Below are 24,735 nucleotides of genomic sequence, written 5' to 3'. Positions count from 1 at the left end.
AGAATTACAACTTCAGCTTTATTATGTGTATATAAGTGTAGTTTGCTCTATAAGCAAAATCCAGAACCAAATCCACTTTATATATACAAGTAGTAAATAATTCCAACCTACTCTAAAAAATGCTGTCTGTTTAAAAATAGTGGTGGTTCATTTTGATTTTTACCAAACTTAGAAGATCTGTTGTCTAATCTTTCAGACTTACCTATTTGAAAAAAAGGCCTCTCTTTGTTTTATGAAGAAAAAGGTATGATGGGGGAAAAGAGAGAGAGAGCACGAACATAGGACCACAGACAGAACCTTAGAACCTGCAGCAATAGGAAAAATGTTAAGAAACTGTTCAGCCATAGCACTAGGTCTTATTCTTGTTTAAGAATTATAGTGATATTAGGCAAAGTATCTTGAAAGCACAAAGAGTCCAGTCCTGTAAGATGAATGGAAGTTCAGGGCCCAATCCTATAGCTCTTACTCAACTGAGTACGGACAATGTCCTCAGCGGAAGTACTAATATGAATAAAGATTTCATAATCAAGTCCATAACTGCTCAGTGAGATGCTTTTTTTTTTTTAAACGTACACACCCTATTATGTTACATACTTTTACAAGCCATGAGCCAAATCCTGATGGTCTTAACTCATCCAAGTAGTTCCACTAACTTCAATGGAAGTTAGAAGTATAGAATAATACACCTTTCCTGTTGTATCAATGTATACACGATATTCTTATTTAAAAACAGAAACATAGAAATATATCCAAGGAGCTAACATTCAAGTCTAAACAGCAGCTCAGTTTGTGATTTGATCCTGGTTTGTGTCAAAAATACAAGATAATATTCTAAAATATAACCAAAAAAAGAAATAATTTAGTCCTAAAACTTTAAAGAAAACTAAGATTTAAATTTATACTAAAAAACTCCTATTATCAGACCTAAATGCAACACTCTTATCTATGAATGGATGGTTCATCTCTTCAGAGTATTTTGTTTACTATATCTTGGGGAAATAATTCCAGATAGTTCTCAGGTAGTATATGAAACACAGATATCTCAAAAGTTGTTTCATTCCTTCTCTTTGCTCTGGGGTATTATAAATATAGTATATAATACTAACTCAAGAGTAAACAGAATCTGATCTCTGTTAAAACCGCTGGCATTTTAAAGAGGTACGAGATATTACATTTTTAAAAATTAATTACTATACAAATTTGCCAACTAAGTCATAGAATATAATAGTGTACACTCCTCCACATTTAATTTTAAATGATAGAAACTTCTTTAGTACTTTCTGGAAGGGTGAAAAACAAATACTCTCAAAATGAGTACTATACCTTAATTTTAAAAAAGAACATGAAAAGAAAAGTATTCCAGCTATAAAGACCACTCCCACTTCTGTAGTGTTTTATTATTTTGTACCTTCAAATGTTTTTAGATGCTATATTTTTAGGGACAGGAACTGCTACATATATCATCCAGCAGAATCTTCTAAGGGATTAAAATTTTGCAGGCAGTCCAAAATAACCTCTGGTCAATTTTGAGTATTTCTCAAAAAAGGAAATGTGATACACAATGCTAAAATAATTGTAGAGGAAGTTGTAGAATTTATTAACTCCTTAATTATGTTGGAAGAGCATGTTTAACATAGTAAGTTTAGTACATGGTAATTTTTGCTACTAAATAAACAATTCAGTATTTCCACATTAATTTAACAATTTATTGGTAAGTGCAGACAGAAAGTAATCCTGATAGGGCACTATAGATATGCCTCCTTCGTGGAGAACTTCTGTTTCAGAAGTTGAGGATGAATTAATTTCTTGTTTATTCCTTTAGGCAAAATATTGATTTTAGAGGTATGACTGCATGATTGGTTAAAACCCCAAAAGGATAAACAGTGACTAAACCAACAAGTCAAACTTTGAGACACTTAAGTTGCAACAGAAGAATTATCAGTTAATAAATGCAAAATCTGATTTACAAACTAGAAAGATAAGTAGTAGTACACAGTACTAAATAAAAAGACACGTGTTTGAGAGTAATGTGATTTAAGGTGTGAAATATATATAATGAACAAAATAACTTTCTTAGAATCCATGTTCAAAAATTAAATGGTTGAAAGTCTAGAAATTTAGAGTTAAGTTGTTTAACTCTGCCCCTCTTATGCTTCATGGAACAGATGCATATTGTAGAGTTTTGTGAAGAAGGAAAGGGAGGGCACCTGACATATGTTGAGAGGCTTTTCCAAATGGTATGGGAAAAGGTATGAAGTTGGCAGTGCAAGAGGACAAAGAACAGTCCCAAGGGGACAAAGAACAGTTCCAAGGGAAGCTAAGTGAATGTTAGGAACCACTAGGAAAGGGACAGATAATAAAACAGAAAATATCATAATACCAATTTATAAACTGGTCACGCACACCTTGATTACTGCATGTATTTCTGGTCGCTTCATCTCAAAAAAGATATATTACAACTGGAAAAGTTACAGAGAAGGGCAACAAACACGACTGGGGAATGGAACAGCTTCCATATGAAGAGAGACTAAAAAAAGACTAGGGCTGTTCAAGCTTAGAATAGAGATGACTAAGAGAGGATATGATAGAGGCCTATGAACTCATGAATGGTATGGAGAAAGTGCATAGGGAAGCATTATTTACCCCTTCACATAACACAAAAACTAAAGGTCACCCAATGAAATTAACAGGCAGCATGTTTAAAACAAACATAAGGAAGTTTTTCACACAATGCACAGTCAACTTGTGGAATCGTTGCCAGGTGATGTTGGACAAAGGCCAAATGTATAACTGGGTTAAAAAAAAAAAAAAAAAAGAGATACATTCACGGAGCATAGATCCAGCAATAGCAATTAGCCAAGGTGGTCAGAAATGCAACCTCATACTCCAGGTGTCCCTAAACCTCCAACTGCTAGCAGCTGGGACCGGATGACAGGGGATGGATCATACAAAATGGCCCTGTTCTGTTCATTCCTTCTGAAGCATCTGGCACTGGCCACTGTCAGAGACAGATACTGGGGTAGATAGACCACCGGTCTGACCCAACATGGCTATGCTGAACAGCATGTGGAAGATAATGTATATATTGACCGTAGCTGTTAAAGAAAAATGAGTCTCTTTATTGGTTTCTCTGTAGGAGAGGATGATCAAGTGCGTACAGTCTCACTGATGAAGAAAAACTACGATCAATTCCTACCAGATGTTCAGAACCAAGTCAATCTACCTACCTTACGCCTGAATATAAAGAAGGATTCACCTATTGAGGCAGGATACATTTTCTAATCTTCTCTATTTTAGGCATACTACTGTACTCAAGGTCAAAGTTTTCAGCTGCTTCATGATGATTGTGTTCCTCCTGTAACTACCTATTGGCATATGCCAACATGGGGTTTTGCAAGTGCAATGGCAACACACAATTTTTCGGAGGCATTCACTCCACACACAATTGAAAAATTAGCCTCCAAATACCATAATCTGTATATTGAGAGGAAAGTATCTATTTAAAATTCTCATCTCCATCTGCAGGTGACATAATTATAAAGATGACAGACTTTGAAAACTGCTCTCTTGCTCAGATTCCAACCAAAACATGCCTCCATTTGGGCCCCTAGAAATTACAGGGTACCTGAAACAATGTTACAGCAGGACCCTTTCTAGGTCAGACTGTTGCCAGTTCTAACATTCTTAACCAAACATTTCACATACTGTGCTGACAATACAAGAAAATGGGAAAGTTGAGATTTGCAGCAGTAATATCTATACATAAATATTTTGGCTCTTAATTTAACTTATTCTGAGCATTTTCAAAAAGGATATATAGAATGTAATCTCCACACTATATAATTTAAACTAAGCTCCCATGGACCGTTAGTTTAATTTCTCGGTAAAATGCTGTGCACCGTATACAATATTAATATGCTGTGAAAAGTAAAATACTAAACAGGAATTCTTCTTACCGGTTCGCAGCACTGGATTGTTACCCTCTGCACTGTGTTCGTTCCTCTTCCACCATCACTCACAGAGATTGAGCTTATTTCGCAGGGACTGCAACTTTGTGTTTCTCGGCATTGGTGGATGACTTGGGGCTGTTCAGATTGCTGGCATACATGGCTAACCTGGGATTGACTGGACGGGTGGGAAAACTGGTATTGTTTCTCCTTTAAAAAAAATACATAGGAAATTCAAGATTATTATAGAACCAGAGAACATTACTCTCCCTCGTACAAAGCCTCTGTATACATGAATAAAATGCATTCTTGCATGGGAAAACTCAAATGGTAGTTTATGTTGATCAGTTAGGCAAATATTTTAATTATATTATTGAAAATGCCACAAATAGATGCTTGTCATTTGGCATAGTACAACACAAACACATTAACAGTTGTTGCAGCTGTGCTGGCTCCAGTGTATTAGAGAAACAAGGAGGCAGTGTTGCCAACTCTCATGATTTTGTCGTGAGTCTCATGAGAATTACTGCTTTCCTTTAAGACCCAGCTTCTAGAGTCAAGTGGATATGTAATGATTTCAGCCTTCATTCTTAAAGAAAAAGTAAGTTTCTAGCTCTTGCGTCTGTGCAGAAAGCTTCAAAATGTGACCCCCTGTCCACCTTAAAGGTTCAAAAAGCAGAAGACAAATAAAAAGACCCACCACATCTATTATTTTTACATACTCGTGATTTTTAGTGAGCCTGACTCAAGATTTTTGAGCATTAGGGGTTGGCAAATATTGCAAGATGGGTGAGGTAATACCTTTTATTGGACCAACTTCTATTGGTGAGAGAGAAACAAGCTTTTGAAAGTTTACACAGAGCTCTTCTTCAGGGCTGGGAAACACACTCAGCATGTATCACTGCTACATACAAGGTGGAACAGATGGTTTAGCATAAGAAGTTAACACATTTTTCAAGGGACCATTCAAGGTTAACAGGCCACTTCACCTTGAATGGTTCCTGGAAATGTGTGTTAACTACTTATGTTAAATAACCTGTTCCACCTTGTATTTAGCTGTGACATTCTGAAGTCTGGTCTACGCTACAGAGTTAGGTTGTCACAGAGCAGCTTACGCAACATCTACACAGGCAACTGAACGACAACACTTTTGTCTTTCAGAGGTGTTTAAAAAAAACAAACCCTGGAAGACAAAAAAGTTTTGCTGCAACAAGCGCCAGTGTGAACAGCGCACTGTCAGCAGGAGTACTCTCCTGCCAACAACGCCAACGCTGCTCGTTGGGAGTGGAAGTTTTTTGTTGGCAGGAGTGCCGATGAACAGCGGCTACTAGGCACAACTTTTAGCTGTACGGCTGTAGCGACACAGCCATGTCGCGAAAAGCTGTGTAGGCGTAGACATAGCCTTAAATTTTGTTTCCGCTAACGTAACTGCCCCGCTACACCGACTTAATAACTCCACCCCCACAAGCGGCATAGAGTCAAGGTTGATGTCATTAGGTCCATGCAGTCTCAGCGTAGACATGCCATTTCACGAAATGGTACTTCCACTTGTTTTTTATATTTAGATTTAGATTCTATTACTATTCTAACATATGTTCCTTTGACATATCCTGTTATAGTCAGGAACACCGACGTTAAGAAATGAGATCAAGTTTGAAAGACATATTTCTTGGCTTTTTCACTGCAGCACAGTTTAGTAAGAAAAGTATTCGGAACTGAATTTAGTCTGGAGATGGGTCAGTAAATTTGCTTCATGAATTTTCAAGTTTTGATTTTCACAGTGAACAATGCATAGTGACATCTGCAACATTTTTCACACATTATGCAGACTACATGTTGCCACATCATTTATGTTTTTATAATGCAGGAAAAATGCAACTTTTTTTAATTTATCAAGCATATGAGAGTGACAAAGAAATTGTAAGTAATCTAGAAGCTAGTTTAGGCCATGACTCAACATAGCACTGCAGCATACACTTAAGTTCCATTGAAGTCAATATACTTCAGTGCTTTAAATAAATAAATAAATAATTTAAATAAATAAATATTTCCACATATAATGCATTTTAAAGATCACCAGCCCTAGATTCTATGGTGGTTTGTTGTTTCTTAGTACTTAAAATGGAATATTTGAGTTGGTGAAATATTTTTGTAAAATTTTTTTTTAAATGTCCAGTTTTTGTTTTCCTCCTTTTTTCTAGTTTTCCTCTTAAAGTATGACTTTAAAAAAAAAAAAAAAAAAGAAGTCCAGGCATTCCCTTCCCGTTTTCCACTCAAAACTTCTCCAACTTTGGAAAAGTTATGCAGGGAGAGGAGACCCTTTATACATAGTTTATTCTTCTGCATTCAGTGGCAGACAGAGGAGGAAGAAAACAAAAATCAAAAATTTCACAATTTTTTTTCCAGTTTTTGAACAAACCAAACATTTCATGTTTTAATTGTCATCTTGTTGCAAAGTTTTCTGAGGAAAATTAAATTAAACCTAATCAATAATTACATTTTTCAATGAAAAATAAGTTTTTGATCAAACCCCAAATTTTGGTGGTGAATTTTTTTCAGTTGAAAATGTTCAACCAGCTCCATCACAATGTAATTAGCCAGAAACAGAGTAAAATTCCAAACAATACCTTTCCTTATAGTCTTGTTTTTCTAAAAGCCTGGGTAAATAGGACAACAAATTCATACAATTTGGAATTATTTCTAGAAGTCAGTGAGACAATCCCCATGCAAATGTAGTTACCAATGACAGTAAAGGTGCCACAGTCAGGGCTTGTTTACATTACCCACTGGATCGACGGGCAGCGATTGATCCAGCGAGGGTCGATTTACTGCGTCTAGTCTAGACAGGATAAATCGACCGCCAAGCACTCTCCCATCGACTCCGGTACTCCACCAGGGCGAGAGGCGCAGGCAGAGTCGACGGGAGAGCGTCAACCGTCAACTTACCGCAGTGAAGGCACCACGGTAAGTAGATCTACGTTCGTCAACTTCAGCTACGTTATTCACATAGCTGAAGTTGCGTAACTTAGATTGATCCACTCCCCAGTGTGGACCAGGCCTCAGGCTCAAAATTATAGTACTATCAAATAAAGAGGCACAGCAACTCTCAGCTTCAATTTAAAAGGAAGGTTTTGGGGAAAGTATAACTAACAGGCTGCACACTTCGTAGTTTCTGGAAGGCCAAGCTCACTGCAAACCCCAAGGGCTCCTTGCATTGCTCCTTCCCCCCCATAAGCTCCCGCCATGCCATCCCATAAGCTCCCTCTATTTCATGGACTCCCTGCAATTCCCCTCAATGTCCTTCCTGCCATGGGTTCTGTGTGCTCACTCCATTCTTTCCTCCTCCAATACCAGGGACCCCACTCTCTCCTCCATGTCAGTTGCTGTGTGCCTTTTCCCTCCACCCCCCATTCCCTCATTGGCAGGGGCTCTGTTTAGCCCTCATTCCATTTCCCCCTCCATGCCAGGAGTTCTGTGTGCCCCCCACTCCCTCCATTCCAGGGTCCCTTCACCCCCCTCTCTTCCATGATAAGAGCTCCCTGTAGGCACCCATTCCCCCCACCATCTGGAAGATAGGACATTCACTGGGTCAACATCTTAACTCTATACTGGGGTATTGTTATGATGGAAGGCATTAATGGGTGCCATCAACCAGTTGTTTGATCTATAGACAACCGCAAAGGTGCTTGAAATTGTAGATTGGCTAAAGAGAAGATAGGGGTTCCACATGTACCCTATTTCTCCCCTTTTGATTTTCCCCAAAATAACAGGGTTCTGGACACAACATTCCCTAAAATTTTCCAACTGATCTGATGTGACATTCAAAAGTTATTGCGTTACATATTGACAGACACAGAAATGCCATCAAGTTGAGTGTAAGCCATTGCGAGCTTGGCCAATAGATGTTCCAAATCCTGCTCACCTTACTCATAAAAGAAATTCCATTGATTTCAAGTAAGGATTTAGCCCTTACATATACTAAAACAATTCTATCAGATTTGCTTTAATTTCCAAGAGAAGCAAAAACTTGAGAAAGTAGTAGAAAAGTGTTTGATTTTTTATATTAATCTGCTGTGCAAGAAAACATTTACCTGTTCAGGATTTAGCAGCTCATATTTTCTTATTGTCTTTTCATAGATAACATTATTCCCTGGGCAATAACTTTCTCCTCTCAGAAATGGAGACAATGGCTCCTGTAACTGTAAAGCATTAAAAAAAAAAAAGTGTTAATATACAATCTTGTGGATATACCCCTCCTATTTAGAATTAGCACTATTCTGAATAAAAAGTGCTGGAGGGTTTTTTCAAATGAAAGGACAAGAGCAACATATTTAGGCATGATACGGTACTGTGTACATTGAAGTAGTAGTTGAGACACTAAAAGGTCATGTTAATTTTACATGGGGAACAAATATTTAATAATGAGCTCTGCAATATACTAGAGAAAGCCATAACACAATCAAATGTCTAGACGCTGAAGCTGAAAAAAATTTATACTGGAGGAAATAAGGCATACATTTTTAACAGTGAGAGTAATTAACCATTAGAACAGTTTACCAAGGATCCTGGAGGATCCTCCAGCACAGACAATTTTTAAATCAAGATTGGATGTTTTCCTAAAAGATCTGCTCTAAGAATTATTTGGGAGAAGTTCTCTGGACTGTGTTATACAGGAGGTCTGACTAGATGATCACAATGGTCTCTTCTGGCCTTGGAATCCATAATTTGAGCTCCATAAGAAAGCAAGTTGAATCAATGGGGCTCAGCTTGTTTCCACTGAAGTCAACAAAAGACTCCCACTGACTTCTGTGAGCCTTGGATCAAGCCCTTAGAGAGTATACAAGATTGGGCTCATTATTATTGATAAACTACACAATGGCAGGCAGATTATAAAGTGCTAAATCAACTCTGTAGGAACTGACCTAAAACACGTGTTAAGACGACCACAACTGTTCAGAGTAGACCAGAGCAGAGCACAGATATATAAGTAAGAGGAAAGAAACGAAATATAGCATAGTGACATATTGCCTCAGCAGAAGGAAGTCTGATTTTGGTTCCTTTGGATGGTCTCTTGAGATGCGAGCATTAATCCTCAGAGCGGCTTGGAGGGGGAGAGCAAGGCAGAAACAAAAGGCATAACTCAGATGGATCCAAGTATTGACTGGTCACTGGGTTTATCTATATAAACACCCACTTCATGGCAAGCTGGGGTGTAAATTTACCTCACGCTAGCCTGATGCACACTAGCAGTCCATGCTCCACAGTGTGCTCTGATCTACCCCGCTACAAGTAGATCAGCATGTTGGAACTTTTAGTGCATGACAGCACGGTCCACATGGACAACTAGCGTGTAGCAGGCTAACGCAAAGCAGATTTACCCCCCAAGTGTCTGTACAGGATATGTCTACACTGCAATGTAAGCCCAGGGTTAGCAGAATCTGAGTTAGCAGTCCCTGGGTTTGTTAATCTAGAGCTTGAGCGTCAACACTTATTTGACAGGTTTCAGAGTAACAGCCCTGTTAGTCTGTATTCGCAAAAAGAAAAGGAGGACTTGTGGCACCTTAGAGACTAACCAATTTATTTGAGCATAAGCTTTCGTGAGCTACAGCTCACTTCATCAGATGTGAGCTGTAGCTCACGAAAGCTTATGCTCAAATAAATTGGTTAGTCTCTAAGGTGCCACAAGTACTCCTTTTCTTTTTGCGAACACTTATTTGTAAACTCCAGGTTAGGAATTGTTGAACACGTGGCCCCAAACTGGAGCTCCAATTTCTACACTGCATTATGCAGGCCCGAGTCCAGCCACCCATATCCCAGACTTCCTAGCACCCTCCCAAAAGTGGCAACTCTAGCCCTTTGTGGTGCAGTGTGGGAAAACTTGGCTAGCCACAAAACTTGACTATCCAGAGAATAAAGAAAGTTTGCCTGTGGGATTGTGCAATACTTTTAGTGGCTTCCCAAAGCACTAGTACAAAAGGGCTTGAACCCTGGGTCCAAATTTGACTCAGATTCTCCACTCCCGTGGGATCCTGGGAGCTGGGTTAGTGCAATGGGTGTGTACGTGGAAGGTGGATTAGGCCTGAGCCTGAGTTCAAACCCTGGGCTTACTCTGCAGTGAGTAAATTTGGGCACTCAACAAAAGGGCACTTTTGAAAATGTGAACCTATACAACTTGGCCAAAGTCATAACAAAATTCTATGCCAACGCCATTGATAGAACACAGATCTACAGTCCTAATCCAATGCTTTACCAACAAGATCTTCCTTCCTTTTCCGAGCTAATAAAAAAAATATGTTGGGGGTTCCCAGGCTTCTGGGCTAGCAACAATACTGTGTCCAGTATATTTTAAAGAACTGGCTGCTGAAGATACTGTTTCATATAAAGAAGCAGCATTTCTATGTCTGCGGCAGCCACATGAGAGCCAGCCACAGACATTCTTTATCCTAAGCACAACTCTTCCACATATTTAGGTTAAGCAGTACTTTAGAATGGTCTTTAAATAATGAAAATGGCTACATACACTGTGCTCATGCTAAAACATCTAGGTCCTATTGCCACACTAGTGCACATCTGCTTTTACCCCCAACCACCAGTGATCGGTTTCATGCAGGTAATTAGGTGTATTTAGCATTATTGAACCTTGTGCACATTTCCCCACATTATAAAGAAGACTTGGGGGCGGGGCATACATCTGCTCAGCAAAATTAGAATGCTCAGTGCCAGCATTTTCTTTTTTTCAGTTCTTTCATTTGCATATAACACACCAATGGGGTTAGCCTCTGTGCCTTGTCTGCAAAATGGGGATAAGAATCAAAGCTTATGCAGACTTACCGGGACAGAGCCTTAGCTAGTGTAGATCAGTATAACTCCACTGAACTCAACAGAGCTGCACCAATTTATACCAGCTGAAGATATGACCCATAACGTACGCTCATCTCTACAAATAAAAAGCACTGTAATTACATTATTTTCTCTTCTCAGTGCTTCCCTTCTGAGATGAGAAGCAAAGAAAATCTGTATTTTATTTAAATAGTGAAATGATTGAAATTTAAGAATTGCCAGACCAGATCAGACCACTAGACCACCTACCCCAATATCCCATACCTGACAGCACCAAGTGCTTCAGAGGATAGTGCAATGACAACTGTGAAATCAGATGTTCCTGGGAGAAGTTTCTCCTTTTAATTCGATCATTTTCATTCTCTAAATTCTATAATTTAAAAAAAAAAATTCCTACCAATTGTGTTTGCTTTCATTTGGCAAGTATTTGTTTCCACTTCTTCTTCTACTGTAGCATCCACCTAAATTGACAACTTAAATTCCATGTGTGCACCAGCAACATTAACAACATCCAGGACAGAGCTACAGCCCAAACCTACATTCCTCAAGTAGAAAGACAAGGTGGGTGAGGGAATATATTTTATTGGACCAATTTCCATTGTTGAGAGAGAGAGAAAGAAGCTTTCGAGCTACACAGTGTTCCAAACCGGATGAAGAGCTCTGTGTAAGCTAAAGAGCTTGTCTCTCTCACCAGCAGAAGCTGATCCAATAAAAGATATTACCTTGTCTCTCTTAATTTCATGATACGAACATGGCTGCACCACCGTATTCCTCAAGTAAGCAGAATTCCCACTGAGGTCAGTTTGAAGATTGCGTCTTTTGTTTGTTAATGGTTATAGAGCAGCAGGAACTCCTCACAGGTAATAGTCACCTTCCTCCCCAAACAACTCAGCAACACCAGGAAGATCTTTGATGCTGTTATCAAAATTTTAAATCAAGGGGACATTCATCACTGGATAAGAGCAATTCCAAAATAGGTCAGATATCCAATTTGGAACTGCCCCATCTGTGTTACACTGTAATAAGCAGCCTGCAGCAGTTTTTCAATCCTCCTCCTAAAAGAGTGAATCATAACACCAGGGAAAAGAAATCAAAGTAGAAAAGACTCTACTCTACCTAAGCATCAATTATAGTAATAAAAGAATGTCAAAGTTAGGAGTATTGTTGAAGACTTGTCATAGTCTTGATCACATTTTCTCACCTTTGCATAATTAGGGCCTGATCCTGCAAACTTTCATCATGTAAGTAATCCTATTGAAGTAAAAAGGACTCCTTATATGAGTAAACGACATTCAAAAGAAAAGATGATGTATAGCTTATAAAGCATAACCATGTTTCTAAATTATCCTAATTTTTAAAGGCTCTGGACTATAAACTGAAACACCTACAAATTAATATGCGATTGATTTCTTCACACAAATTTCACTTCCCAAAGACTGCACTTTATAGATATAGAGTTTTGTTTCTCAGTCTTTGGCTCAAAATAAGTACTTAGAGTTTCTTTTTTGTTGTGTGTTTTCACAGAACCCTGCGCAAGGAATCCTGGTCCACTCCTAGGCACTGTGGTAATACAAATAAACAATAGGGAAAAGCTTTTTGTTTTTTTTTTATTCAGAGGTACATACTGTAGTATGGGGCATTGAAAAATGTATCCTTTTAAGAAACTGGATTATATTTAAAGTAAATAATCTGTTAAAGAGACTTACAAACCTGCCTAAACTAAATCCACTGCCTCAGGGCTTTGGAATACATAACTCATGCTATTAAGCTCTCTCGCTTGTAACCAGACATGCCAAACCCGCAAAAAAAAAAAAAAAAACACAGAAACTGGGCTTCTTTTTGACTTAATTGGCTTGTGAGTTGCTTGTTGGATAGTTTTGGGCTTGTAGCTTGTTGGGCTTGTAGCTTGTTGCTTTTTTTTTTTTTTTAAATCAGCTCCTGGCAAGCAGGGGCAAGGAGGGGAGAGAGTCAGGGGTGCAGAGCAGGCCCATCACAGTCCCAGGCTGCACGCCGGGGGATCTAGTCACATAGAGTGTTGGAGTTCTTAGGGATTGGCTTGTTTTGGCCTTGTTTTGAAATGGGACTAGCTTGACTTTTTACTTATTGTGGAAGTCAGGGTGCTTATTTACCACATGAAAGTTGGGAGCAGTGGTTGTAACTTGTAAAACTATTTTACTCTAGTAAAAAGTACTAAAGTACTCTCATAGGTATAAAGACCAGGAGACTATTAAGGTAGAATACATTTCTCAGCTTTTAAGATTTAAGGAAAGATTCTAAACTCTATGTAGAATAATATACTTAGAGCTCAGGGGGATGTTTTACTTCCACAAATCGATGTTCACTTTCAGGATACATAGACTCTGTTTTTTACCTCAAAGCATGTACCCAGTTACACCCATTTAAATTCATAGCAATGCCACTGACTTAAACGTGGTTACGCTGGCCCAATCACCTCCTCAGACAGCCTGAAGGAGGGGACAAAATGAGAAGTCTCGCCGAGGTTCTGCTTGTTGAAATTGCTCCTCACTTGTTCTGTCAGAGGGGTGGCATTTGCCTGCACTTCTCCCCACACCTGCAGAACAGGCTGGAGTCACACAAAAACCCTGTGCTTCCACTCCCCAGCAAAAACTCTTCGTTCCCGGACACTGCAGCTCCAGCGGGGCTGTGTTGCCAGGGTTTCTGCAGCCAGCAGCTGCTCCCGGAACCCTCTACTCTCAAAGAGTGATTCCCATCATAGGACAGTGGATGCGGGGAGGGAAATATGTAACACAGCCTCAGGTTATATTACATTTCCACTTGAAACTCAAGTTGATGAGTAGGGGTAAAATGATGTACATCTTCCCCTCAGCTCTCCTCTTCCTACAATGTACCAAGGAAAACCTTCTGCAGTGCCAGGGGGCAACTGAATTCCTTTCTTGCAAGAGATAGAGGTCAGCATGGAGAACATCCCATTGTTGGACAAATTTCAGTGACAAGATTGGGCCTTGGATTTACACCAAGGCAACAAAGCAGATTTGGGCCCCATACTATTAAATTTAGGAGGACAAATTTAAACATGAACTGGCAAGCAGAAAAGATTGTGGCTTTGACCTCTAAGATTTATTTAATATGTGTTAAGGTGACTTCATGGGGTTTTGTTTTGTTTCGGTTTTCTCTCCATTATAATTATTTCATTGAACTACTCAGCCAAGGAAATTTGTTGTAATGAGATTCACATCTGGTTTAACAGACTGTAAAAAATCCCTCTATAAACAGACAGATAAATTGTGGAATAGGAACCAGTATTGAATTCTGTACTGTTTCGTCCAAATTCTTGAATATGGGGTCTTGAATATGGGACTAATTCACAGGATTAAGTGCAATTTTCCATCTGAATGTAGGTTGCAGACTCACGCCTTTAATTAAGAAATGATAGGAGTAGATCTCCACACTAATGTGGTGAATGTGTAATGACACCAGAGCACCACTGGTTCAGATAAAAATACAAAACTATGAAGAATATATACAAGGCAAGCAAAACGTATCTGAAGGCTTTCTAAAACAATATTAAAAAATCAGAAATAAGAACTCCAGCAACAGATTGGTTAGCAGAATTTATAAATGACCTAACAGTTTGCAAATACAATAGTTAATTTATCACTATAGAATATGATCCAAGAAATAAAATCATGACAGATAAGAACTCTACCTCTGAACAGAGATAAACTAGATTCTGTCATCAGTTAAATTGGGGTAAATTATAACTCTGTAGCCTTCAGTAGAGTTACTCTTGTTTACAACCAATGCAAACTGAGAATAGAATTCATCCCGCTATCCAGAGAACCAAGAAAGAACACTCAGAAGAGATCATGAAAAGTAAAAGAAAAACCTGTTATAAGCATCAGACTGTGAGATTGCCTATAAATGAACAAGATTTACAATTTATCTTTTCTTTTTTTTAAATAATCTGGTTCTCTAATTGTCACTCCTCCTCCTGCATGTTAATCTACTAAATTTGGGAATTGGGAGGAGGGGGGTTAATGTTTTGGCTCTTGGTCCCAAAACAGACAGATCATAGCATTGGCTAATATTCACTGGCATCAGTGGGAGTTGAGGGTGCTCAGTATCTCAGTGGATCTTGACCCTGCAAACCTTCACTCACTCAAGTACGAACTCTTCACATGAGTTTTCAATTTGCCTTGAAAGACTCCTCTCAGATAACCTCACTGAAGTCAATGGAATTATTCCAGATATACCCTGATCTGACACAGAGTAGCATTTGGCCCACAATCTCAAACAGGAAAGAGTAAATCAAAGGCTAGATACAGCAAAAAAAAAAAAAAAATACTAAGAACAACATATTAATAAAGTAGCTGCTTTCATCTGTGACGAGGCAATACAGACAAATAGATCATAAAAGACATCCATTTCCAAATTTTCTTACTCTATAATGTAATCAAAGTATACATAAGAATAATCATAGTGGAAAACACTGATTCACTGATAGAGTAAATGCTATATGAAATGTTTGATTCACACACACACACACAGTGTATCTTTTATGGCTTTCATGTACATATAGAATCTATCCAGAAGTAATTTTTTAAAAAGTATCACACAAGAGAATTCTCTTGGCCAATCAGCAGTAGCAAACAATATAATATTTCTATATCACTTTATCTGAGAACTCAATTAAGGTTCAGAAATCAATGTGAAGTAGGTATACCTATGGGATAACTGGATAAACTGAGATATGCAGAAATTAAGCAATCTGCATAAAGTCAATAGGAGAGTCAAGAATAGGGCTCAAGAGTTCTTAGTTCTAGTCCTCTGCATTTCCCATTGGACAACTCAGCCTCCCAAAGAATTATAGACTTCCAATGTAGGGGACTGAACAAACATTAAATTCCACCTACTCTTCCTGTCACTCTTAATACTCCTTCCAAAATTCTTGCCAACCACTTCTTTTGTTTCTTTCATCTACTTCCAACTACATGTCTTCTCACTTGCGTCTGACACTTGAGCTTGAGAAACCTCCTAAATTAAATTAATGTTTATTAAACATCCTCCCTCTCCACCTTCCAAAAGTTTACAACCAGTATTCCAGCTACAGAAACCACAACTCACTCCATGTCTGACCTTTTTGTGCCTTTAGAGCCTGATTCACCAAACATTTAAGCACAGGCTTAACTTTAGGAACATGTTTTCTAATACGTCTACAATACTACATGGAGAGACAACGTGGGTGAGGTAGTATCTTTTATTGGACCAACCTCTAAAAAATACCACCTTACCTCTCTAATATCCTGGGACTGACACGGCTACAACTACACTGCGTAGTAAAGTACTACATATTAATTAATGCTTAACATTTTCATCTCTAGATTTCAATGCACATTACCAGTTTGGGCATACATCTCCACTTTACAGACAGGGTCACTGAAGCACAGAGAATTTAGCTGACATGCCTACGATCACAAAGCACAGTCAGTGGTAGAGGCAGAAGGGGAACTCTTGCCTCTTAATTCTCAGCACAGAATTCTGTCTAAATGCCATTTGTAAAGTTGTGACAAGCAGGGTTAATACTTGCTTGTCAAAGTTTTCCTTAAATTTGTTCAGGATTAAAATTTTCATTCCATAAACTGGAGCTAAAGACACAAAAAGGAATCTTATTTAAAAAAAAAAAAAAAACACACCACACACACACCCCTCTCACAGGCCTGATTTTGAAAAAAAGTTAGCTTAAACAATTATATATTTAATATGCTCACAACTTATCACCACTAGTAATGGAAACTAGATAATTGTGCACAAAAATTAATTATAATAGTTTGTACAGGCAATAACCCAATTTGAATGCATAATCAAAGTAAGTGCATGCACAAATGAGGCACATAGCAGTGAGCACATTGTGTGTGAAAATCTGCACATTCACTTATCTGAAAATACAGCCCTATAGCAGGATATTGTACTATGAAGATAGGGATTTTACAAATGTTTATCTGTTGAAACACATATTATTACTGAGTTTTATACCCTTTTGTTCAGTCTTAAATAATTTTTCAAGGTCACACCAAATTCAATTTTTGAAAAGTCATTCACATTGTAGCAGTCTATGAAAAACTGCAGATGCCACAAAAATAAAGTGTTCCTCAGCTTCCATGAAGCAAAACACTGGAGACTCAGAGGGAAAAGTCCTCCAGAGAGCATAACAGGGATGAAATCAATAGAGTGCTACAGAAATTTCCCAGCAATCCTAAATAATTTAATAGAGAATGATATCTTTTTTTTTTTTTAAGAAAAGGGGGGGGGGTAACCAATAATCTATAAACTATCCTGTAGCAGGATATATTTTCTATTAAAAATTCTAAATTCTATATGATGGTTCAGAAAGCCTATACAAAGTCTATCACTTTCCATCTGGTAAAGTACTTTTCTGTAAGGTCATTTTTTAACTGAAACAGACACATAGGTATTAAAATAGTTTAAAAGTTAACATGATTACGGTTAAGAGATATATCCAAGAACACCAAATATCTAATATCCTAGATACATTACTTTAAAAAGTTATTTTAACATTATACAAATAAATCAAATTTGACAATTATTGTACTGCAGAATTATGGAGAGGAATGCGTGCCACTACAGTTTAAGTGTTGTTAGTGTTTCTATTACAAACCATAGATGAGGCCTAATCCAGTTCCTACTGATCCCATTAATATTCCACCTATTGCAAAACTTGATCATCCATCAAGTTACTGAGTCCAGGAACATCATTCTTCTATCCACCTTTGAAAACATGATTTGAGATGTTTTAAAGTTAAATGAACATTACAAACAACATGCTCAACTCAAATGCATCTTTAAGGCTTTGATATGTAAGTGAAATTTGCCAAATTTAGTTAATGTTGTGTAAACAATTTTAAATCTCTAAAATACTGAAGTTGAAATTACCTGTACAGACACTTGTGTAATTTTTATAAGGACTGTACTGTCAGCTTGCATCCTATTTATACTTCTCCTATTTGAGACACAGAATTAGATTCTGAGGCCAGAAAGGTACACTGTAATGGTCTGATTTCCTGCATAATGCAGTCATCGAAATTCCCAAAAATAGAGCATAACTTTTTTTAAAAACATCTAATGCGGATTTAAAAATTGCCAGTAATGGAGAATCCACCACAACCCTTAGTAAATTGTTCCAAAGGTTAATTACCTGCACAGTCATAAAAAGTATGCCTTATTTCCAGTCTGAATTTGTCTAGCTTCAACTTCCTGCCACTGGATACTGTCATACTTTTGTCTGCTAGATTGAAGAACCCATTATCAAATATTTGTTCCTCATGTAGGTACTTACAGACTGGGATCAAGTCACCACTTCACCTTCTCTCTTTCTTAAACCGAACAGATTGGAGTCTATCCCTATAAGGTATGTTTCCATTCCTTTAATCATTCTCATGGCTCTTTTCTGAGCACTCTCCAAAAACATCCTTCTTGAATTCTTGACACCAAGAACTGAACACAGTATTCCAGCAGCAACCATTCCACTACCAACTACAAAGATAATATAATTGCTATACTCCTATTTGAGATTCCCCTGTTTATGTAGCCAAGGATTGCATGATAGCCCTTTTGGCCAGTGTCACACTGGGAGCTATTCACCCTGATCACCAGGTCTTTTTCAGAGTTACTACTTCCCAGGACAGAGCCCCCTATCCTGTAAGTATGGCCTAAATTCTCTCTTCCTACATGTATAACTTTACATTTAGCTGTATTAAAACATAGTTTGTGTTTTGCTAGGGTCTATTGAGCATAATACGGTATTTTAGAAACCTATTTAAATATGCACCAGACGTGCCTATGTATCAGGTGCAAATAAATTTGCCAACCCTACAGGATTGGCCTGGAGTCTCCAGAAATTAAAGATTAAATTTTAATTAAAGATTATGTCATGTGATGAAATCTCCAGGAATACATCCAATCAAAACTGGCAACCATAGGTGCAAAGGGCCATTCGAGCAGCCAGGGACTGTCAGAGCAGGAGGGTTCTCCATACACACCACCTCCTTTTCTTAGCTATGCCCCCTAACACCAGAGGCTATAAAGGGAGGAATCCCCTATGCCAAGAGAAAGCTTCAGCTAGCTGCTTTAACTGGATTTAACTCTGCTTTGCACTGTCAGGAGTGACAGAAAGCAGACCTGAAGAGGGCAGGCTCTGACCCAACAAGTTCACATTTAGGCAATCATAGATCTATTCTTTTGTACCCAAACAAGTTATTTACACTTTTGGATAAATAGGCACCTACTTTAGCTTTAACTTATGCATTTGATAGCTGACTAGGTAAAAAATTAATCAATAAAAATTGAACTATTCTATATTTCCCTAGGGACATGTTTTCTAAATTTAAGGACTGACACTATGATTGGCAAAAGGGTAACCTGAACATTTTTGACCAGATTCTGCCAACACTGATGCACGCAAGTAATTTCATTCATGGACGTAGTCCCACTGAAGTTACTCAAATACTGTACTGTACATCTGTGTTTGTGAGATTGGGCTTTTACACATGTATTTAGTTAACCCACATAGTCAAATATTTGGTGCAAAAATCCTGTGAGAATTTATTTGCAACACTATTTATAAACATAATCTGAAATATTCCATCCAATCCATCTCCAATATTCATGGCTACATATTTACCTGCACACCATGGATATGCTATGATTTTGTTGTGAATAATTATAAAAGATATGATTCTGTGGGATAGGAAGCAGTCTGTAGCAAACTGACTGCATTTGCTAAAGATTAGGCTGCCTCTAGAACTGGCCTAATATATATTCAGATTGAAATCACTTTACAACATATACATGGTGAGGCAGCTAAAATTTGTCAGTTCTTACACATCCCAATCTAAACTATTTGTGAAATACCTGTCAATGAGCGGACAACTTATGAAGAGGGGCCCTCTTTATTTTAAACTAAAATCCTATTTAGATTAATCCTATGCTCCAAATGGAAAATTGTTCACCTGCTATGAGTTCTATGACAACAGAAGGATTACAACCAGAAGTTACCCAGAAAAAAAAACTAACATTAATTTTCTAAGCACTGAAATTTTTTTTCCCATCACTCCTAGAATCACACTTGCGTTATTCTTACCCATGAATAAAATGAAATAAGGTAGAATAAAAAAAAAATCACAGGCATGCTGTATCTATGTTATGAGATTATGCACAGGCATAAACAGATACTTCAGATAATTGCCACACTTCATACCAGACCATCCTGATCCTGCAACACTTGCTCAGGAAAAACTCACGCTAAAGTCAATGTTTTGCCTGAGTAAAGTCTGTAAGATCAGGTCCAAAGACTTTTAGCTCAAACACAAATCAACAAATTCGTTAAAAATGAGATGTGTATCCCAATGCCATAAACATTCTGAACAGGATGACATCTAAAATTCTTTTGAAACTCAAATATTAGTAAAATTATCCAGGAAGGTGTGAGCACACTCATTCATTCACGCAGACCTGAGGGTAATCAGCATTATATACACATTCACATCCATTGTTGGTAAAATGCCCTGTTTTCCAGAGTTTACAAAAGCCCTATCCCACAGCAATGACAGATATTATACTAAGTGAAATCACAATAGATAGATTAAACAATCCACAATAAGAAGTTACACAAACAGAACAAATTCACAATAGGGAAGACATTTCACTTTTAGTAACATCTCATCAGCACTACAAAGAAATTATGAAACAAAATTTTATTGCAGCGTGTCATAAATATAAATGGAAGGGTAAACACCTTTAAATCCCTCCTGGCCAGAGGAAAAACCCTTTCACCTGTAAAGGGTTAAGAAGCTAAGACAACCTCGCTGGCACCTGACCAAAATGACCAATGAGGAGACAAGATACTTTCAAAGCTGGAGGGGGGAGAAACAAAGGGTTTCTCTGTCTGTGTTGTTTTTGTCCTGCAGGACCAGAGCAGGAATGCAGGTCAGAACTCCTGTAAAGAGTTAGTAAGCAATCTAGTTAGATATGCGTTAGATTCTGTTTTGTTTAAATGGCTGATCAAATAAGTTGTGCTAAATGGGATGTAGATTCCTGGTTTTGTAACTTAAGGTTTTGCCTAGAGGGATTCTCTATGTTTTGAATCTGATTACCCTGTAAGGTGTTTACCATCCTGATTTTACAGAGCTGATTCTTTTACTTCTATTAAAATTCTTCTTTTAAGAACCTGATTGCTTTTTCATTGTTCTTAAGATCCAAGGGTTTGGATCTGTGTTCACCTGTGCAAACTGGTGAGGATTTTTATCAAGCCTTCTGCAGGAAAGGGGGTGTAGGGCTTGTGGGGGGGAGGAGATTTTGGGGGGAAAGACGTTTCCAAGTGGCTCTTTCCTGGTTATATTTGTTAGACGCTTGGTGGTGGCAGCAATAAAGTCCAGGGACAAAAGGTAAAATAGTTTGTACCTTGGGAAAGTTTTAACCAAAGCTGGTAAAAATAAGCTTAGGGGGTTTTTCATGCAGGTCCCCTCATCTGTACCCTAGAGTTCAGAGTGGGGAAGGAACCTTGACACAGCTCCATGAACTTCTGTCGCTAATAGCATCAACAAATGTTAACTTTGCTTTTGTAAAAGATTAAGACACAACATTTCCACAGAAAATGGATGTATTTGCTGAAGTAGTGAGAAAAGAAGATTGACGGAATAACGAATACTTGCTGTGTAGTGTCACTCTATGCTACTGTGCTGTTCCAATTGTAGCTATAAATTAAGAAGGCATCTGCTTCTTTATTTTATATATATCAGGATCCACTACAAAATATTTAAATCAGTTCAGCTGCACAATAAAAACTACATCTTTCCTCTGCTCTTTGACCTCATTGAAGACCTACTGGTCTTTAATATCATACTGGTATCTGTTCTGCTATTTTTTTTTATAATCAACTTTTCTGGAAAGAGGGCTACCACAACTAGTCTGATCTATTTAAATTGATTTGTGCATTTTCAACTTCAAGTAGATTTCCTTTAGAGAGGTCATCTAGTCCAGTCCCCTGCACTTATGGAAGGACTAAGTATTATCTAGACCATCCCTGAGAGGTGTTTGTCTAACCCACTCTTAAAAATCTCCAGTGATGGAGATTCCACAAGCTCCCTAGGCAATTTATTCCAGTGCTTAGCCACCTGACAGTCAGGAAGTTTTTCCTAATATCCTGCCTGAACCTCCTGCAGGCTTCTTGTCATATCCTCAGACATTAACAACAATAATTTCCCCCCTCTTCCTTGTAACATCCTTTTATGTTCTTGAAAACTGTTATGTCCCCTCACAATTTACTTCTTTTTTCCATACTAAACAAATCCAATTTTTTCAATCTTCCCTCATAGGTCTTCCCTCTTGTTTTCTAGACCTTTAATAATTTTTGAGACTAACCAATTTATTTGAGCATAAGCTTTCGGGAGCTACAGCTCACTTCATCGGATGCTGTAGCTCACAAAAGCTTATGCTCTAATAAATTGGTTAGTCTCTAAGGTGCCACAAGTACTCCTTTTCTTTTTGCAAATACAGACTAACACGGCTGTTACTCTGAAACCTGTTAATAATTTTTGTTGCTCTTCTCTGGACTTTCTCCAATTTGTCCAAGTCTTTCCTGAAATGTGGCACCCAGAACTGGACACAACACTCCAGTTGAGGCCTACTCAATGCGGAGTAGAGCAGAAGAATTACTTCTCATGCTATTTTTTACAACACTCCTGCTAATGCATCCCCGAATGATGTTCGCTTTTTTTGCTGCAGTGTTAAACTGTTGACTCAAATTTAGCTTGTGGTCCACTATGACCCCCAGATCCATTTCCGCAGTACTCATTCCTAAGCAGTCATTTCCCATTTTGTATGTGTGCAACTGATCATTCCTTCCTAAGTGGAGTACTTTGCCTTTGTCCTTATTGAATTGTGTTGAACTGAAATATTGTGGGGGTTTGTTTGTAGTCCTGTAGTCAACAATAGTAGGTAGGAATTACTAAAGAAAGCTTGAACAAATACAAATGTAGTTCATCTATTCTAAGATACGAAAAAGTGGAATTTAAATTGAAAATCATAAAAAACCTGGATTGTGAAAATACATTACAGTTACATATAGCTTTTCACACATAGATAACAAACAGGTTGCTTAGCATAATTTCAGCAATGTCCTGTGTATAATGCTTTTCTTTAATACTTACAATGTAATAAAAATTACTATTGGGACACAAAAAGGTATCTTAATGTACTGTTTGGTTTTGATCTCATTCCAAAAGCAGTCACTAGCTTTTATGAGGTCCATCTATCCATTTCATAAACCATTTATCTTTACAGTACAGAAATAATATATAATTTCTTATACAAGAACAAGAACAGAAATCCCAGGACAAACTGCAAAACACTTCTAAACCTAATGATTTTGCCTGTTACAGTTCTCAGCTGCAGATAATCATCAGTGCTCATACTTTAATTCAGTCCTGTTTACACCACATTCATAAAGCTGCCACACCCCTACAGAACTCTTTTGTAAATTACCTTTTCTCTGCATGTCAATAGATCTATGGTGAAAGCTAAACACACCTCTCCCCTACTGGTGAATGCCAAAAAAGAAAATACTCTCCCATGCAGCTTGCAAATCTGTTTAGAAGCATAGTAGCCCTTGTACGACTCACTTCAGGAATAGCCATATACAGGAATTTTGAATTTCAATGATTCATCAGTCCCTCAGCAACAATTGTGTAGATGGGCCTGTGGATCAGTGACCTCCCACCCACAATGTAACCAGTCAGTGACCCCAGCCCAACACACACACACAGTAACTAGTCAATGCCCCCCAATACAGTAACTAGTCAATCACTCCCCCCATTCACACAGTAACTAGTCAATGAAACCCTCCCCGCGCGCTCGGTCACGCACAGCCACCCAGGCAGCAGGAAGTAGCAGAGGCCCAAGTCTACAGAAGCACAAGAGGCAGCCGAACGAGCCCCCGGCCAAATCCCGAAGGCGGGAGGGAGGGAGACCCACCTACCTGCTGAGGCGGGTCGCGGCTCCAGATGACATGCTGGCGGCCTGGCGCGTTCTCCAGCGGGGACACCGCCCTGGGGGAGCACGGAGGGAGCTCCAGCACCGGCCCCCGCCTGCCCCCGGGGTAGCTATAGGTCCTCACCCGCTCGTACACAACGTTGCCGTCCTGATGCTGATGGTGGGGCAGCGGCTCGGGGCAGGGCAGGGGCCGCAGATCGGGGCATCGCTTGGGCAGCGGCTCGGGGCACTGTTGGGGCCAGCACGGCAGCGGCTCCGGGCACGGCTTGGGCAGCGGCTCGGGGCACTGTTGGGGCCAGCACGGCAGCGGCTCGGGGCACTGTTGGGGCCAGCACGGCAGCGGCTCGGGGCACGGCTTGGGCCGGCTCGGCAGCGGCTCGGGGCACGGCTTGGGCCGGCTCTGGAGGGGCGGCGGGTCGTGGCACGGCAGGGGCTCGGGGCACGGCCGGGGCCGGCGGAGCGGCAGAGGCAGCGTGTGGTAGCAGGGCTGGGGCCGGTGGTGCTGCGCCCCGTGCTGCTGCAGGTGCGGGGGCAGCGCCTGGGTCTGCAGCTGCTGCTGGTCGCCGTACATGCTGCCCGCGGGGAGCCCACCCGGAGACGCGGAGCTGGGCGGGAGCTGGGAAGCGGGGCAGCAAGTGCGGGCGAGCGGGGCTGGGGCGGGGATTAGTAGCTGCGCGGGCAGCGCCCGGGACTGGACACGCCTTGGAGCGGCGGCGGCTCACCTGACTTCCCCCCCCCCCCCCCCAGCCCCTCACCGCCCCTGGGAGCCGCCCCGCTGCCTCCGCTGGCAGGCTGCCAGCTCGGCCTGGCGCGCGCGGGGGGGGAGCAGCGCAGGCAGGTGCGCCGCGCCCCCACCGCCTGGAGGCCAGCCTGGGGCAGAGCGCCAGAGGCCTGGCGGGGA

The 24,735-nt window shown here is 39.5% G+C and overlaps 1 protein-coding gene across 1 annotated transcript in view; it reads right to left on the bottom strand.

Annotated features, from left to right (window-relative positions):
- Positions 1 to 24,481, bottom strand: part of POF1B (POF1B actin binding protein) — a 46,144-nt gene extending 21,663 nt beyond the window's left edge. The window contains exons 1-3 of the mRNA XM_084638217.1: positions 23,821 to 24,481; positions 8,039 to 8,146; positions 3,957 to 4,157 (exon numbers count right to left, since the gene is read on the bottom strand). Coding sequence (XP_084494343.1) covers positions 3,957 to 4,157; positions 8,039 to 8,146; positions 23,821 to 24,405 — 894 coding nt within the window. The 5' untranslated portion in view covers positions 24,406 to 24,481. The remainder of the gene's footprint in view (positions 1 to 3,956; positions 4,158 to 8,038; positions 8,147 to 23,820) is intronic.
- Between the last annotated feature and the right edge of the window lie 254 nt (positions 24,482 to 24,735).

The sequence above is a fragment of the Lepidochelys olivacea genome (assembly GCF_965140295.1).
Source record: "Lepidochelys olivacea isolate rLepOli2 genome assembly, chromosome: 9".
Classification (NCBI taxonomy): Eukaryota; Metazoa; Chordata; order Testudines; family Cheloniidae; genus Lepidochelys; species Lepidochelys olivacea.
Note: the sequence above shows the minus strand (reverse complement) of the source record. Positions and strands in the feature narration are given on the sequence as shown.